This window comes from Ambystoma mexicanum, chromosome 6q (assembly GCF_040938575.1).
Source record: "Ambystoma mexicanum isolate Mex_15411 chromosome 6q, UKY_AmexF1_1, whole genome shotgun sequence".
Classification (NCBI taxonomy): Eukaryota; Metazoa; Chordata; class Amphibia; order Caudata; family Ambystomatidae; genus Ambystoma; species Ambystoma mexicanum.
The window spans coordinates 1,665,469,754-1,665,486,119 of NC_090937.1; the positions used below are offsets into that span (position 1 = coordinate 1,665,469,754).

Genomic DNA, 16,366 nt, shown 5'->3' on the forward strand with positions numbered 1-16,366 from the left:
GTCTTGGGCACCATGTCCCCCACCTCAGTACAGTTCCAAGGTCAGAAAGACCCACACTAGCCCACTACGGGTGCCTTGGTCGCAATCCTGGCGCTGTTGGCACCAGGCGCACTGGGCATATATGGTTCCCAATGGACAATGGGTGAACATGGCTGCCCCCACGAGAATTATCAAGGAACTGCAGCAAGCAGGCTAGCTTCAAGGCGGGGTCCGCCCCCAAGGCACCTGGGATACCTGCCGGGTATTTAAACCACACCCAACCCAGGGCACATGCTTCACGTTCTCCTTGCAGCGTGACGTTCACCGAGCCCTGCTCTGTATCCAGGCCTGTTCGGGCGAACAACTGAAGAACATTGCTATTTTTACCTGCTCAGCGCCAGCTCTTCCATCCAGTAGAAGCGTTTGAGGACTTTTCCATCGCTCCTCAGCCACTTATTCAGGACTAAAGAGGCAAGCATTAGAAACTTCTTACCATCTCACCTGGAAGGCCTCCGCCACTCCGAGCATCTCTTTTGGCGTTCTGTCACTCCATCGTCGCTTCCAGGAATTCTTCACGACCTGAGAAGAAACAAAGCACAGGTCAGCTCACTTACAAGGACGCTCTCAGCGCCGCAACTAGCGCATCCTTACCTTCTTGAATTCAGTAGCCGTCCTCGGCTTTCTCTATCAGCCTCTGCAAGACAAAAGAAGGTTATTCAAACTATTATCAACATAGACTTTATTCTAAAAACTCTAAAGACTTACCTGAAAAGGGGGAGTCGCAGCGGGTCTGGATTCCAGGTTAACGCCAGTGAAGTAACTCGGCGGACCAAGCCAACAACGACGCGCCCCTGCCTAGCTCGGCAGGACTGAGTGTGCAGCATTACGAATACCAAGGTGAGCAAAGTCCCAAGGGGAAAACACGCAAGGGAAGACTGGGAGGGGGGCCCTCGGGAGACAAGAGTCGCTAAAACATCCCTCCTATTTCCCAGAACTGATCCCAAGCCGAACAAATTCCGGGGCAGTTGCTGAGAGCCCAGCGGTGTCCCAGACCAGTCCAGAGGCGTCCCTGTGGATACAAGGTGAGCGTTACAGGGCCAGAACCTAAAGAGGAGGGAGAGCCTAGAGAGAGGGTGGGCAGAACCTATAGAGGGGGGGGGCAGAACCTAGAGAGGACAGTCCAACCGTATTACTCGGGAGGGCCAGCACAGTCTCGGATGGGAAGTGAGCAGTCTGAAACTGAAGTCTTTCCACACACCTGAATTTCATAATTCATTGGCAGTGGGGGCGCGGGAAAGTAAGCAACGGGTATGTATACAAGATTATTAGGGCAAGAAAAGGAAGGCAAGTCTTGAGAAGAATGCAGAGAACAGCCGAGTGAGGAGTAGACCTTTCATGGTAAACATTTCCATTGCACTAGTGAAAAAATCATCAGAAGGGTGTGAAGGCATCATGGAGGAAGACACAGACAACAGATGCAAATTACATGTCAAAGGTTTTATTTAACTGTAAAGTAGGATGGAGTCAGGCCTAACTTGCAATTTGCTAATGTGTGATTTCCCTACCTAAAGAAAACTAAGGATAGCCTGTGTCAGGATGTTCAAATCCAAGGTTGTCTGCGTCCAAAACCTATACTTGCCCTCACAACTAAGTGTAGTGATGTCAGCATCAAAATGAATAGTGTTTAAAATAAAGTTTTGAGCTTCTTCCAGCTCTCGGTTTTTCCTCCGCTTCCCCTCCCCAAGTTCAACACAGTTCACAAGGTCTTGGGGTTCCCTATCCCCAAGTTCATCTCTTCCACCTTTCAAAAATTACATAGTTCTTTGGTACACTTCCCATATCCATTGGCATCAGTGCTTTTCACTGGTTCACATTTGGGACACTTGCCAGTTACTTTAAGAGGAGCATCTCGTCACATGCACATCTTTGGACACACTTTAATTGGGGTCCTCAATGGATGGTACTTGGTTTAGGTGCAGTTGTCGGAATTATGCGCTTTGTTATACTTTTCTGTATTCCTCTGGCTCTTGCCAACACAGGCTTCCTCTTAGCCTGCAATGCTTAGGATCCTCTTGGTTTGGGGGCAATACTTTAATTCTTCTTATACCCTCCTTGGTATTCCCTGGACTTTGCCAATATTTATTTCATGGGCCCCTCTTAACTTTGAGCCAATATTTTGTTTCAAACAATGCATTCCTTGATTTCTGTCCTATGCAATTCTTAGTTTCCACTCCATTTAGGAATATTCACTGTGCTTTGTATTCTGAGCGGCATTCAAAAGTGCTTTCAATCACCACTCGGTATCCTAAAAGTACTTGTTCCGGCACGCAAAAGTACTTTTAGTTACTTTCCTTTCATTCAACATTCGCAAAGGACTTTGTTATGCATTACCGGAGCACCCCGGCATGGGTGTGCTACTGCTTTACACTCACTGGTTGAACACGGCAGCGTCCTTTTTGGCATCCTTCGCAACAGGCTTCTCCAGGCTTCTTTGGCTTCCCAGCATCCCTGGACTGTGCCTCTCCTTGGCAGCCCACGCAGAGAGCACCACTCGCTCTCCTAGATTCCTGCGATGGCAGCTGGGATCAATGGAAGTGCCACAGCTTCCACAAAGCAGACCCGCTCCAGAGGTTGACAGGAACTCAGGAACCTTGCACCACCTACCACGGCTCTGGCATCTCCTCCTGCACAACACCACTCCCGGCACCTGGTTCTCCAACTTACTTTCCTCCAGCCCGTTCCCAAAAGTGGCAGGCATTTGTATATCCATCATGTTTGCTAACTGACCCCAGGTGTGGTTCTTTGAGTTGCATTGCCCCAGACTATGTAGATCGTCATTAGGCAGACATGCTTGGTTGTTCCATTGGTGTGCCTCCAGACCCTTCTTCGTCTCAGTAACAGAGTGGTAGTTGAAACTGCTGGATTTAAGGAGCATTCATAACTATGTTTTGTCTCCGATATGTGTGTGTATCCCATCTCAGGAGGATAGCTCAGGGGCAACGTGCTACCCTTGAAAGCAAGACGACACGGAGGAACACAGGTTAGATCCCCAGGTCCGTGCTTAGAAGCCTCTGGGCATTAGGGGGCGTTCTAAATAACCAATCATATAGTGAGGATGTGTCCTACTAGTTGGTCTCTTCCTCGTTCCAGTATTAAGGTGTTCTTTCTGGGGGATATTTTGGAAGGAGGAAAAGGTTTTCAATATCCTACAAAGGCTTTAGGGATAGAGGGCTCATTGTGAAAAGGGAATTACCAGGTTACTCACCGTAGTGACCACCTTACTCCTAGTCCATATTCCCCTTTCCTCCATACTTGTGGGACGGGACCGGAGCACTTTGTAAAAAGCAACCACATTTTTTTCAAAAATGTGTCCCTCCTCCCTTTCCTGCGTGGGGCCCGGCATGCGGCCGTAACCCCGCCCACCTTGGCTCCGCCCCGCGCATCGCCCATCAGTCCTTTTCTATCGCCAGGTCAAAGACCCATTAGCAATAACAGAGCAAGAGCCGGCCTCATCGAAGGCCATCTAAGAGCCTGTTTGCCCCTGTTCGCCGATGGGCAGCGCATGGCGATCATTACATGCCCCTGCACAGGACTTTAGTGCTTAGCGGAATTTCATTCCTCCACCACCAACTCGACTCTACCTTGTGCCCCCTCTCCATCACCCTGTCGTGCCGCTGCACACCATCGCCTTCAAGCCCATGTACCCGCTTCACCCGACGAGTGCTAACAGCTTAGAAGTCCGCCGTGATCCAGGCACCCGAGCTCTGCATTTGCCTGAAACCTAATGGCATTGGCCGCAACGAGCATTTCAGCTCCGACATCGAAAATTTCTAAAATTTGCCGCCACGCAGTACCCGATTGGTGGCACGCCTACTCATCCGCCTGCCCACAGACCGGAAGGCGGAAGCCAACCTAAGGTGAAGGGCTGTGGAAAAGGGCCTGCCCGCGTCTGGCTGCAGTGAGCTGCACCCCTCGTAAGTACTTTGTGACTCCCCCAATTTGAAAAGCCTGTTGATATACATGTTGCACTCCTGCACCTGTAGCATGCTGATGCGTACTGCATCCGTTCTAAAGCTTGCTCCCGCTTTGCACTAAAACGCCCAATACCACCTGCACTGTCGGCCCGGTGGCCCATCAGCCCACACATACTCTATGAAGTCCCTGGCAAATGAAACTTAATTGGCAGTGTTCTTTGACTTAACAGCACTGCCTATGCGTATATCCGTGGACGCCAATACCTGAAATAATTATCCTCCATCTGACAACAGCAACACAGTCAAAAACGCTACTTTGTCGCACTTCCTGCTATTGTGCTCATTCACGGGTTTACTGACCGCAATATCGATAGACACACACCATTCAGCTTATATAGCTGCCTCTCTGACTAATTGCAATACTCTAATCTAGGTCGCCAGAGTCTACCATGCAACTGCGTTGTGCCTTAGGGTCGCCTAGAGACCACTGCAACATTGTATTGTGCCACATGGTCGCCTAATGACCACTGTGACATTATGTTGTGCTTCATGGTCGCCTAGAGACCTCTGTGACATTGTGTTGTGCCTCATGGTCGCCTAGAGACCACTGTGACATTGTGCTGTGCCTTATGGTCCCCTAGAGACCACTGTGACATTGTGTTGTGCCTTATGGTCGCCTTGAGACTACTGTGCCATTGTCCTGTGCTCATGTTCGCCTAGAGACCACCGTGCCACTGTCCATTTGGGCTTATCAATACTATGTGCATGCTACTCTGTGTAATCGCCCAGAACAGCATATCTACCCCAACGTCCTCCCTGTAGCTCTAATAGACATCTACTCCTAGTCTGTATCAGGCCAACATGCCCCTCTCCAACAGCCTAATAGCCACAGATTCGCCCAAATACACTCTCAGTATCCTACTTGTTAGATTACTGCCCACCCTCCTCTCGCTTACACGGAACACTGGTGGGATCACACCCAACCACAACACTGCCCCCCCCCTACTACACACTTCCATACCACTCCATCACCATGCCATCCCTTGCGGACCATACCAACCTTTATCTCAACAACCCAGCCCTATGGATCCAACACTTTGCATCTAGACCTCATCCAAACATACCTTGCTCTATCGCCCTGAGAAATGGTAGACTTGGGTCGCGACTAACTCATGCTTCCCACCACTCGGCGCATCTTAACAAACAGCCACTGACCTCCTCCTCGTCCCCACCCTCTCCAAACCCATCATCACCCCGCTCTAACCTCCCCAACACGAGTAATATCAAGAATGCATTAACTAAAGTTAGATCACCCACGGCACACGCTCTAGAAGTGGCGGAGCTCATCCTCGACCTTGACTTCATAGCAATCGCGAAACTTGGCTTCACGTAGCCTCAGGCCCACTACTCTCCCTGGCCATCCCCCCAGGTTATAACATTATCAGACACAACCGTAATTCTAATCAGTCTAAAGGTGGTGGCATTGCCATTATCCATAAAAATACTTTAAACTTCCACCTCTCCTCCGCGCATCACTTTTCCGCGATGGAAGCACTGACAGCCAAACTAGCCGTTACCCCTAACCACTCTCACCTTCCATCTACTCTACCGGCCTCCTGGGCCGTTATCCACCTTTGCTGAGGACCTCTCTAACATCATCACCTACAACACCAAATCCAAATCCCAAGCCTTGATAATGGGCGATTTCAACTTAGGCCTCTCTGACCCAATTACGTTCAATATCCAGTCCAAACCTAGCAGCCCCTCTCCTAACATTTCACCTTCTACAGACACCCACAACAAACGCGACATTACATGTGACAGACTTCTCCCACTCCTCCTCCCAGTTCTTAACGACCAGGTTCGTACATGCTCTGACCCTACGGCGCTGATTGACACATTTAACCGCACTATGCAAAAAGCCTTAGACATCATCGCCCCATCTAAACTGAGAAAATCAAAACCTCGAGCCCACCTAAACACCTGGTTCACACCCCAGCTTAGAACCTTGCGCAAAGAAAAACGAATTGCGGAATCACATTGGAAAAGTAACCAGTCTCCAGCCAACAAATCGTGTCTATTCCTGGCTACCCTCAACTACAAGGAAGCCATACTCCAAGCCAAAAAGGACACTTACAACAAACGCATCGAACAAGCCAAATCTAACACTAAAGAATTGTTCAAAATCCTAAAGGAACTCGAAACTCCGGTCTCTGTGCCAGACACCTGCACCAAAGATAGCACTTGGCGCACCAAAATCCAAGAGGCTCTCCTAGGTAAGATTGCCACTCTCCAAATTAAAATCAACAACCAACAGACCAGTTTACAATCTAACCCTCAACCTAACCTCATCCCCACCCTAAATCTCCACATCCCAGATTCTCTGACTCCATTTAGCTTCTCCCCACTTTCCATCTCTGATGTGGAAAAGATCATCGCTAGCCTTAAACCATCCAACTGTCAAGGCGACCTTTGTCCTGCACCCATTATTAAGGAAGTAGCTCATGACCTGGCACCATTCATCACCACGTTCATCAACTCTTCCTTTAGTTCTGGGATTGTTCCCGACAACCTAAAGGACGCGCGGGTCATCCCTCTTCTGAAAAAACCTACCTTGGACCCTAGCATACCCACAAACTACAGGACAATCACTACTGTCCCATTTCTTCTAAAAATCCTCGACCGAGCTGCCCATCTACAAATCCAAGATTACCTTGAATCAAGCAAACTTCTGGGACTTAGGCAATCTGGGTTTCGCCCACGCCACGGTACTGAAATGGCACTTATTGATTTAAAAACACAGATCAAAGATCTAAAAGACAAAGGTAAACTTGCGGGATTACTCCTTTTGGACCCATCGCAGCCTTTGATCTTGTCAACCACGAAATTCTCTGGCACCACCTCAAATCTGCGGCTCACTTCTCAGACAAAGCTACAACCTGGATTAGGTCCTTCCTAGACAACAGATCTATGCGCGTGTTCTCTCCACTAGCAGCCGCCCTACCAGCACCTGTCTCCTGTGGCGTGCCACAAGGATCGTGTGTTTCACCCACGTCATATAACGTGTTCACCAAACCCTTAGTCGATATTCTGGACTATCTGGGTGTCACTTATACCAACTACGCCGACGACACCCAGATACTAATCCCTATCACAGGTGACCACACTGCTGACTCCCGCGCTATCAATGCCATCTACCTGGTCATCCAAGCGTGGATGGCTCAACACAGACTGTCTAAATGAAGAAAAGACAGAGCTCCTCATCCTTGGCTCGCCTCAAAAACTCACCAAGCTTGACCCTGCGTTCAAGTCCTTTACCATCGATGGGAATACTATCCCTACTGCTAAGGACACAAAAACCCTTGGGATCTACATTGACTCGACCTTATCCCTGTCTAGACAAACCAATTCAGTCTCGTCCGCAGTGGCCTATACCTGCAAGCTTATTACAGCTTGACGCCCTTTTCTCTCTACAGCCAACTGCGTGACCCTGGCTAGGACCCTTGTACTATCTAAGGTTGATTACTGTAACGCCCTGTACCTAGGCACTAATCGTCGTAACTTAAACAAGCTACAAATTGTCCAAAACAATGCGATCAGAGCAGCCCTTAACATACCCAGGCGCCAACATATAGGTGACACTAGACGCAACCTCCACTGGCTTTCAATCCCACACCGAATTTCTTTGAAATCCGACTCTTACCCATAAATGCCTCCACAACCAAGCCCCTTGCTACCTGGCCAACAGATTTGCCCTCAACAGTTCCACTAGACCCCGCAGAATGGCCCAAGCCAACTGCCTTGTCATCCCTCGTTTTAATCTCCAAAGATCAGGTGGAACCAGCTTCCCCATTACGGCAGCTATTGGAACTCACTCCCAATGAGCTCAGAGCAGAACCCTCCTTCCTGAGATTCAAACACCTTACCAAAACTTGGTTGTCCTCCCAGGACATCTAACACTGGACTCACTGCTTAACTTGTACTCAGACGTACTTTGTATATACCTGCTTGTCCTCTTATTATTATTATTTTTGCTTGCATATTTTGTAATATACCTGTCATTCTGTAAGTACTGCCTGTTTGTATTTATCTTGCTGTAACTAAGTGATGCGCCCGGTAGCCCATGGGCCTGGTGCTCTATATAAACAAATAAAAAACAAAATAAATACAAACTTTATTAGAGGGGACGGCAGGCGGGCGTATGGAGGAAAGGGGACTATGGACTACGGTGAGTAACCTGGTAATACTCCTACGTCCTGTCCCCTTTCCTCCATACTTGTGGGAGATTCCCAAGCACTCCTTACAGGAACTACGGGTGGATGGAAATACCCCTTACTGAAACAGGTTCTTCAGCACAGCCTGACCAAATTGAGCATCAGCTCTTGAGCTCATGTTGAGACAGTAATGCTTACAGAAAGCAGATGGGGAGGCACAATAGCTGCCCTGGTGATGGACTCCCAGGGAACATTTCTGAAAAGCAACCGCGGCTGCCTTGCCCCGCACCAGGTGTGCATGCAATACCCTTAGGAGGTTTCAGCCCTTGGAAGGTGAAAGACTCCGTGATGCAGGCGGCGATCCACCTAGAAATAGTTGCCTTAGACGCCGGCTTGCCCTGAGGGTTACCGAAGGTCACAAAAAGTTGAGAAGAACTCCTAAACTCGGAAGTCCTGTTCAGGTAGAACTAAGAGCTCTTCGGACATCAAGACAGTGTAGAACCCTTTCATCCCCTGAGGCAGGGTTCGGGAAAAAGACCGGAAGCGAGATCGACTGATTCAGATGGAATTCGGTCACCACCTTCGGTAGAAAAGCCGGGATTGTCCAAAGGACTACCTTGTCCTTGTGAAAGACCAAGAAAGGATGCTCCACCGACAATGCCTGGAGCTCACTCACTCTCCTTGCTGACGTAACGGCGACCAGAAAGGACACTTTCCAAGACAAGTACGGGGTCAACCGTAGCCATTGGTTCAAAGGGTTTATGGCACAGCACAGTCAGGACTACATTTAGGTCCCATGGCGGGTGCGGATTACGAACCGGAGGGTAGAGGGGTGTCAAGCCCGAAAAATGCCTCTTCACCACTGGGTTAGTGAGAGAATAAGAACACAGGTCTGTAGAAAGGTAAGCGGAAACCGCTGAGAGAGAAGTCCTGCATGACAGGACATGAACCCCTGACTCTGCTAGGGAGGACACGAAGGACAGCATGGTGTCAATCGTGGCCACCCTTGGATCCAACTTCTTCTCCAAACACCAATGACAGAACCTGAGCCATTTACTCTTGTATTGAGATCTGGTCGAGGTTTCCTAGCTGCCTGGATAATGCGCATGTTATCCGCAGACAAACTCAGATGCTCTAAAGACTTGAACTCAGGCACCATGCCGCCAAGCTGAGCGATTGTGGGGAGGGGTGCCACATCTGTTCCCCTTGATGAAGAAGATCGGGAGTTACTGGTAAACTGATCGGCGGATACACCGACAGGTGAAGTTCTGAGAACCAAAACCTGGCCGGCCACCACAGGGCTATGAGTAGAAGGGAACAGTTTGCCGAGTTCTTCAACTTCCAAATTGCACTGTGAACTAGAGGCAGAGGCGGGAAGGCGTAAGCTCTCATGTTGTGCCATGGAATCTCGAGAGCATCCCCCAGAGAGGAGGCTCCCAGCCCCCCTCTGGAGGCATACTGAGGAAGCTTCTTGTTCGCCGCCGTAGCGAAGAGGTCCACCTCCGGTGTGCCCCAACGCGAGAAAATCCAGGAGAGGACCTCCGCCTTCAATTCCCACTCGTAGCTGACCACTGTCCGCCGGCTGAGAGCATCCGCTGTGACATTCAGCTGGCCCGGGATGTGCACTGCAAGCAGCCAGACACCATGAAGCACAGCCCACTCCCAAATCTGGATGGACAGGTCCACGAGGGGGGGAACTTCATTCCCTGTTGTTTATGTAATACATTGACACCACATTGTCTGTTCTTATGCGGACCACCTTGTTGACAGAGCGGTCTGAACGCCCTGAGCGCTAGGAAGATCGCCAGAAGCTCCAAATGATTTATATGCAGGAGCTGGTCCTGAGGCGACTAGAGGTCCGAAACCTGAAGAAGATCGAACGTCGCACCCCACTCTAAGAAGGGAGGAGTCCATTGTGATTGTCACCATGGGGACCGGGTCCTGAAACCCTGCGCCCCCAGACCGATTGCTGAGAGATGACCACCAATCCAAGTCCACTCTCATGGAATCCGGAATCATTATCCGCATGGAATCCGGATCCACTGCCTGACGCCATGAACTCCGAAGAGCCATCTGGGTCGGTCTCATTTTGAGACGAGCAAGAGGAAGAGCCAGTACACATGAGGCCATGAGACCCAGAAGCCTCTGGAACCACCAGGCCGACATGCTCTTCAACTGCGCAAACATCTGACATGGCTAACAGATCCGCCATTCTGTCCTCGGTCAGATACACTCTGCAGTCGATCGTGTTCCAACGAAAACCCAGGAAGAACAGCGCCTGTGAGACCGTCATGGAGGATTTCTACCAGTTCACCGACAGCCCAAGATAGAACAGGAGCTGAAGGAGAGACTGGAGGTTGCCCGCTGCTGCCAGCGGACAAGGGCTGCGTAAGAGCCAGTCGTCCAATAATGATACACATGGATACCCTGGAGACGAAGATAGGCCGCAATCACCACCGACATCATCTTCGTGAAGACACGCCGCGCCGAGCAGAGGCCAAAAGGAAGCACCCGAAACTGCAAGTGCTCCTCTCCCAAAGAGAAGCGGAGATATCTCCTGTGTGGATTCCAAATCAGGATATGCATATACGCATCCTGAAGATTCACAACGCTGAGCCAATCGCCCATCTGTAAGGAGGAGCGTATCTGGCTGGGCGTGATCATCTTCAATTTCTCTTGGGGTAGGAAAAGATTGAACTGGTAAAGGTCTAGGATAGGGCGCAGGCCAGCCTGGTTGGGTTTGGGCACCGTAAACAGCCGGGAGTAGAAGCCCTCCCCTCGCTCCCCAAGGGAAACGGGTTTCACAGCTCTGAGGTCCAGAAGTTTCTAAACTTCGGCCTTGAGGGAGGGTGAGCCTGACAGCTGAAAAGGAGGGTTGAGGGGTGGGGTAGGGTGTAAAAGGTATGCGGAAGCCTGCACGAGCGACTGACAAGACCCATCTGTCTTCTGTGATGGTCTGCCACACCTCCCAATGAGACGCAATGCGTCCTTCCACCGGGGTCTCGTGCAAGCGCGGAAAACCCTCATTTGGCAGGTTTATCGGCTGAGGAGCGGGAGGAAAACGCCATGCGTAGTTGTCTACGGCGGTTATTCCCCGCAGGAGTATCCACTCTGCGAGATTTGTGGTCGAGGAAGCCCCTAAAACCAGAGGAGGGTCGACTTTGCGACAACGGTCTCTGGGATTTGAAAGGAGCTTTGACCAGAACAGACAATGATTTAGCCGTCTGAGTGCTATCCTTGGCCTTGGTGAGTTCTACATTAGTAGTAGAATGAAAAACTCCTTACCATCGAATGGAAGGTCCAACACCTTGTCTTGCACTTCCTTAGAAAATTAAGTGGCATGCAGCCACGCCTACCGTGAGGCATCAACCCCAAGCATCAGGCCCCGAGCCGAGGTGTCTACGTGGTGAGCCGCAGCCTCCAGGAGATTGTTATGTCTTGCTATGAGTTATGGAACTGTTTTCCGTGGCGTTTGTTCTTAGGAGAGGAGGGAAGCGCTTTGCTCCTTGGGGTTACTGTCGGTTGATCCAGCTGGCAACCAACGATCACTTATCAATGCGCAAGCGCATTGCTAGAAGGTTTGAGAAATTGCCACCCCTGTTTGAGGAGTGCATATAGGTGGAACCCCTCAGCGGTCAGCACAAAGACCTCAGTCGGAAGGGGGACGCATTTGTCTGACATACCTGTGGGCTGTTGTGCTCTCGGCGTGGCTGTTACGGGGTCTTCCAGCCGCTTCTGGCGAGATGAGGGATTCAGTTACACCCACGGCGATGTATTTTCTTTTGAGATCTCTGTCTTTTCTGTGATTTATTTCTGTGTTATCACTTGTTGCTTCCAAGCTATGAATAAATAGCCGTATAAGTGTTCATTATTTTCTAAGCATGCGTGTGGTTGTAAGTCATTCCGTCGTCTACCTGCGTTCAAAGTATTGGCTCTGCAACTGCGCTGGTGATTAATGACTGTCCGTGCACTCTGGGCGAGCAATACAGATCCTCAAACTCGACAGACCTTTCCACATCTGCATGTTAGCTCCCGCCAATATCAACTCAGCGTTGGCCTGCCTGAGCTGCAAGGCTGATTTGGCAATGATTTTCCTCCCTAGGGAGTCCAGGAGCTTGTCCTCCTTTCCCAAGACCTGAGTAGCCGTCGTGGAAGAGGAAGCTGTAGGTCTGGATTGCAACGTAGCCGCAGCCACCACTGTGGAGGAGGGAGGCGGACAAGACGACAGGGCCACCTCTTCCGAAGAATGCAGCCTGTACCTCGCGTCAATCTTATTGACAAAAAGTCCCGAGTGTGGCTTTTCCCAGACTCTTTGGACCTCGGCCAGAATGTCCTTCTGCAGGAACAGGCTGGTACGCTCCAAGGGAGACAGGGTGAACGCCCCAGAAAGCACGCCCTCCTGCGGAGCGGGTGCCTCGGGCACCGGAACATCTAAGAAACTCATCATGTCCAGTACCCGCTCATGAAAGGCTCTGATAGAGTGGGGAAGGTCCTTGTTGTCCTGATTGCCTTGAGAGTCATCTGACAGGTCAGGACCCTGCTGAGCCATGTCAGGCACTGCCTTGTCCACTGGGGACAATGGATGCACAGGCGGAAGAGCCGGGGGAGGCACCACGGGCAAGGGAGGCGCCAGCGGAACCACCGGAGGAACGGGTGGAGCCGGTGGCATAGGTGGACATATCTCCTTGAAAAGCCCTTTGAAATTTTTCCTCATTGGGGTCGGTGCGCATAAGCGCTTGAAAAGTACCGAAAAAAGCGTCCTCAGGAGATTGCTTCTGAACCAGAGGAGGCCTCTCATGAGGTGGACAAATCCAGTGACGTAACGGGGAAGGGTGCCACACCGGCCCCTCCGACGTATCCGCATAAATCAAAGGAGCCGCCCCGCGGGCAACGAAACATTGTGCGGAAGAGGCATCCGGGCGTTCCAATCATAAACCGGCCTGTAAGGATGCGCACAAGGGACCTTAGGTTCACCCAAGGGACCGCGCCCTACACCAGAGGCCGATGGCGTAGTTGTAGGGGTAGCACCTAAAATGGCCATCGTGGTTGTGACAGGAACGGGCGCCATTTTGTCCTCATCTGAGGGGAACTGCGGCACGTGAGGAAGGGAGGCAGGGGTCCCAGTCGATGGATCAGGGGTCTTAATCTTAGCCTTAACATAAGGAACCTCGGCCGAGCCGGTACTATGAGGCCTGGAATAATTTTGTGACATACCAACCGCCAAATTAGCCTTTGAAGGAAGGACCTCGGCACTGCCAGTAAAAGAAGAACTTTGCTTCTTTTTCCCCTCAACAGATCTGGTATCACCACAAGAGCGAGAACAGTGAGCAACTGCTTTCACCGACAAAGCCTTGTCCGGCCTCTCAGAACTGTTGGTAGCTTTTAGCCTCTGAACGAGGGACCTCGGCCCAGGCCCGGTAACAGCCTTATCGGCACGGGCCTCGAACATCCGGTCGGTAACAACCAGCCCAGCCAAGGCCTCAGGGCGCACCCCGGTCTTGTTTTTGAGGGAAGCAGACAGAGGCCTCAGAGCCAGCTCCGGTACCCCACGACTCAGTAGAACTGGGTCTACAAACAGCACCCACAGGAGGGGCCTCGGAGCGTACTCCGGTGTTCACAGGCCCCTTACGGAGACCCTCGGAGAAAACACTGGTAGAATTATTAGGCCCTCAGGGCAAACCCCGGTGATAGAGCGATCAACTACCCTCCCGGACCGAGAGGAACCCGGAAAGGTATCCCCCGGCCGGGGTGCTCTGAAAAGTAAAGAACTTACCGGGCGTTTCTTCTTCTCGTCGATGAACGCCTGAAAATGCGAAGGAGGAGTTTGTCGGAACACCACCTCCTACCGCTCCAACTAACGTTGAAGTGCCCGGACCGAAAGGGAGTCACAGTAAAAACAGGAGTCCCAACGGTGTCCCGGACCCAAACACTCTAAACAAAGAGAATGGGGATCCACCCTTGCGAAGAGACAGTGACACGAACAATCTGGAAAGTCTCATTTGAAAGACAGACAGACTAGTAACGAACGCTAGTGAGAGCCAGAGAGGAAAAAAGGGAAGAAAATCTTCTGAGGATGCAAGTGCGTCCGGCCGCGATCGAGTGGAGAAAAGGACTGATGGGTGATGCGTGGGGCAGAGCCAAGGTGGGCGGGGTTACGGACGCGTGCCAGGCCACGCGCAGGAAAGAGGAGGGACACATTTTTGAAAAAAATGTGGATGCTTTTTACAAAGTGCTCCGGTCCCGTCCCACAGGACGGAGAGATGTCCCACAAGTATGGAGGAAAGGGGACGGGAAGTAGGAGTAAGAGGGATACCATGTCTCAACTAAGGGCGTCCTCTCCCCAAGTTCCCTCCACCCAGGAAACCCTCCCTCGCACATCCACCCCCAGGGATTGATGGCATTTCCATGGCCACCTGAGAGGAGGGCCCTGGGGTAAAAGTAGTGAGGATGCCCTCAGGTGCCTCACAAGCAGAAGACAAGCAAACAGAAAAAACAAGGAATAAAGAAAAAGCTTGGCGTGGGCCTGATCTGGACAGGTCTCACAATCTTTTCTAGACCCCCTTAGCCAAGGCTTCCAGACTTAAACGCAAACAATAGGCAAATATCGATAAGCACCTTTAAATAACATTCCGAAATGGTAAAATTAAGTAAATAATATCTACAAATATAATAAAAATCAGACTGCATGGTTTCTTACAAATTGTAAAACATTGCAAGTAATATTGGTCCAAAGGATTTGGCAGGACCATATCTGAGAGGCATCTATTGTGGGTATGCAACCATGTAACATCTCCAGATCCTCTCCACCTGGGACCAGGACGACTGATGGCATCAAAAGAAGGCGACACCACCGAACCTTGGTGGCACATGCTTTTGCTAAGGGCGACTCTTACCAATACACTCGCCAGATCAAAAGGAATCAATTCAATGGCAGATAGATACTCACGATGTAGCCGCACTGCGGGTCAAAGGCATAAGTCCCACATGTGTAGAGGTGAGTCTTATTCACAAAATCCAGGATACGGATGTAGTTGTGACATTCGGCCTAAAATAGCACAGGAGAGAGGACACACAGTGAGCACGCTTCCAAAAAAGTGAAAAATATGGAGCGGGATTCCCAGGCCTCACTAGCGTCTAAATGAGCCCCCAAACCTACCGACAGGGAGACTAGAGTGCTCCCCCCAAACATCAGCTACAAATTGCTCTGTCCCCATTGCCCCGAAACCCACACAACTGACAGAGAACCTCCAACCACTGCTGCGGGTCATGGATTCCAGAGCCACAACATCTCCACCCCAAACACCCAGCCACCAGAAGGTGAATGGGTGTCCATTAACCTAACCAATGAGGGGCGGCTGAAGTCACATACCAAACAAAGGGAGACTGAAAATGAAATATCCCAGCAAATGGTAGCAGATCAAGCCAACCAAGGAAGAAAGACAGCAGCAAGCAAGCAGACATCTACAAAAAGTAGGGAGACTGGAGGCCATATACAGAAGAAGAACAAGTTACTTTCTTACCTGGTAACGTTCTTTCGATGGGATGGTCCGACGACGTATTCCATATCTATGACAGGTAATCACCACAGCTGTGCTGCTTCGGAAACTTTTCCGGCGTCTGCGTCGATGACGTCGATGCGCCGACGTCGAGGACCTCCTCCGATGTCCGACGTCATCCGATGTGATAAGTAGGACGCACGACGCCTGTAGCCTCAGTTGTAGTTTTTTCCCCCAGAACGTGTGACATAAGTCAACTGCCAGTCAGACACAAAGCCTTGCGGAACGTAAGCTGCAAACGCAAAAGAAATTCTGCAGCGGGGAAGGCAGGGCGGGAGCGATATGGAATACGTCGTCGGACCATCCCATCGAAAGAACGTTACCAGGTAAGAAAGTAACTTGTTCTTCGAGGGGATTGGGTCCTCCGACGTATTCCATATCTATGACAGACTCCCAAAGCAGTACCAGAGCAAGGAGGAGGGAAAGAATTTATAAACAAAATATTTAATAGCCAGTCAAATAGCAGAGCAAAGGACCGCCTTGCCAAAGGCCAGATCCTGCCCACTGATGGAATCGAGGGAATAATGCCGTACAAATGTATGTACTGAAGCCCAGGTGGCTGCATCACAGATGTTGCGAATAGGAACACCCCTCTGCAGGGCAGTAGACGCAGCCATACCCCTGGTAGAATGGGCCCGCAAGC

The 16,366-nt window shown here is 50.7% G+C and overlaps 1 protein-coding gene across 1 annotated transcript in view; it reads right to left on the bottom strand.

Annotated features, from left to right (window-relative positions):
• The window catches only part of SEMA4F (ssemaphorin 4F), a 321,938-nt gene that overhangs the window by 130,049 nt on the left and 175,523 nt on the right, over window positions 1–16,366 (bottom strand). Inside the window, exon 4 of the mRNA XM_069632516.1 lies at window positions 15,114–15,212. Within this exon, the coding sequence (XP_069488617.1) occupies window positions 15,114–15,212 (99 nt within the window). The remainder of the gene's footprint in view (window positions 1–15,113; window positions 15,213–16,366) is intronic.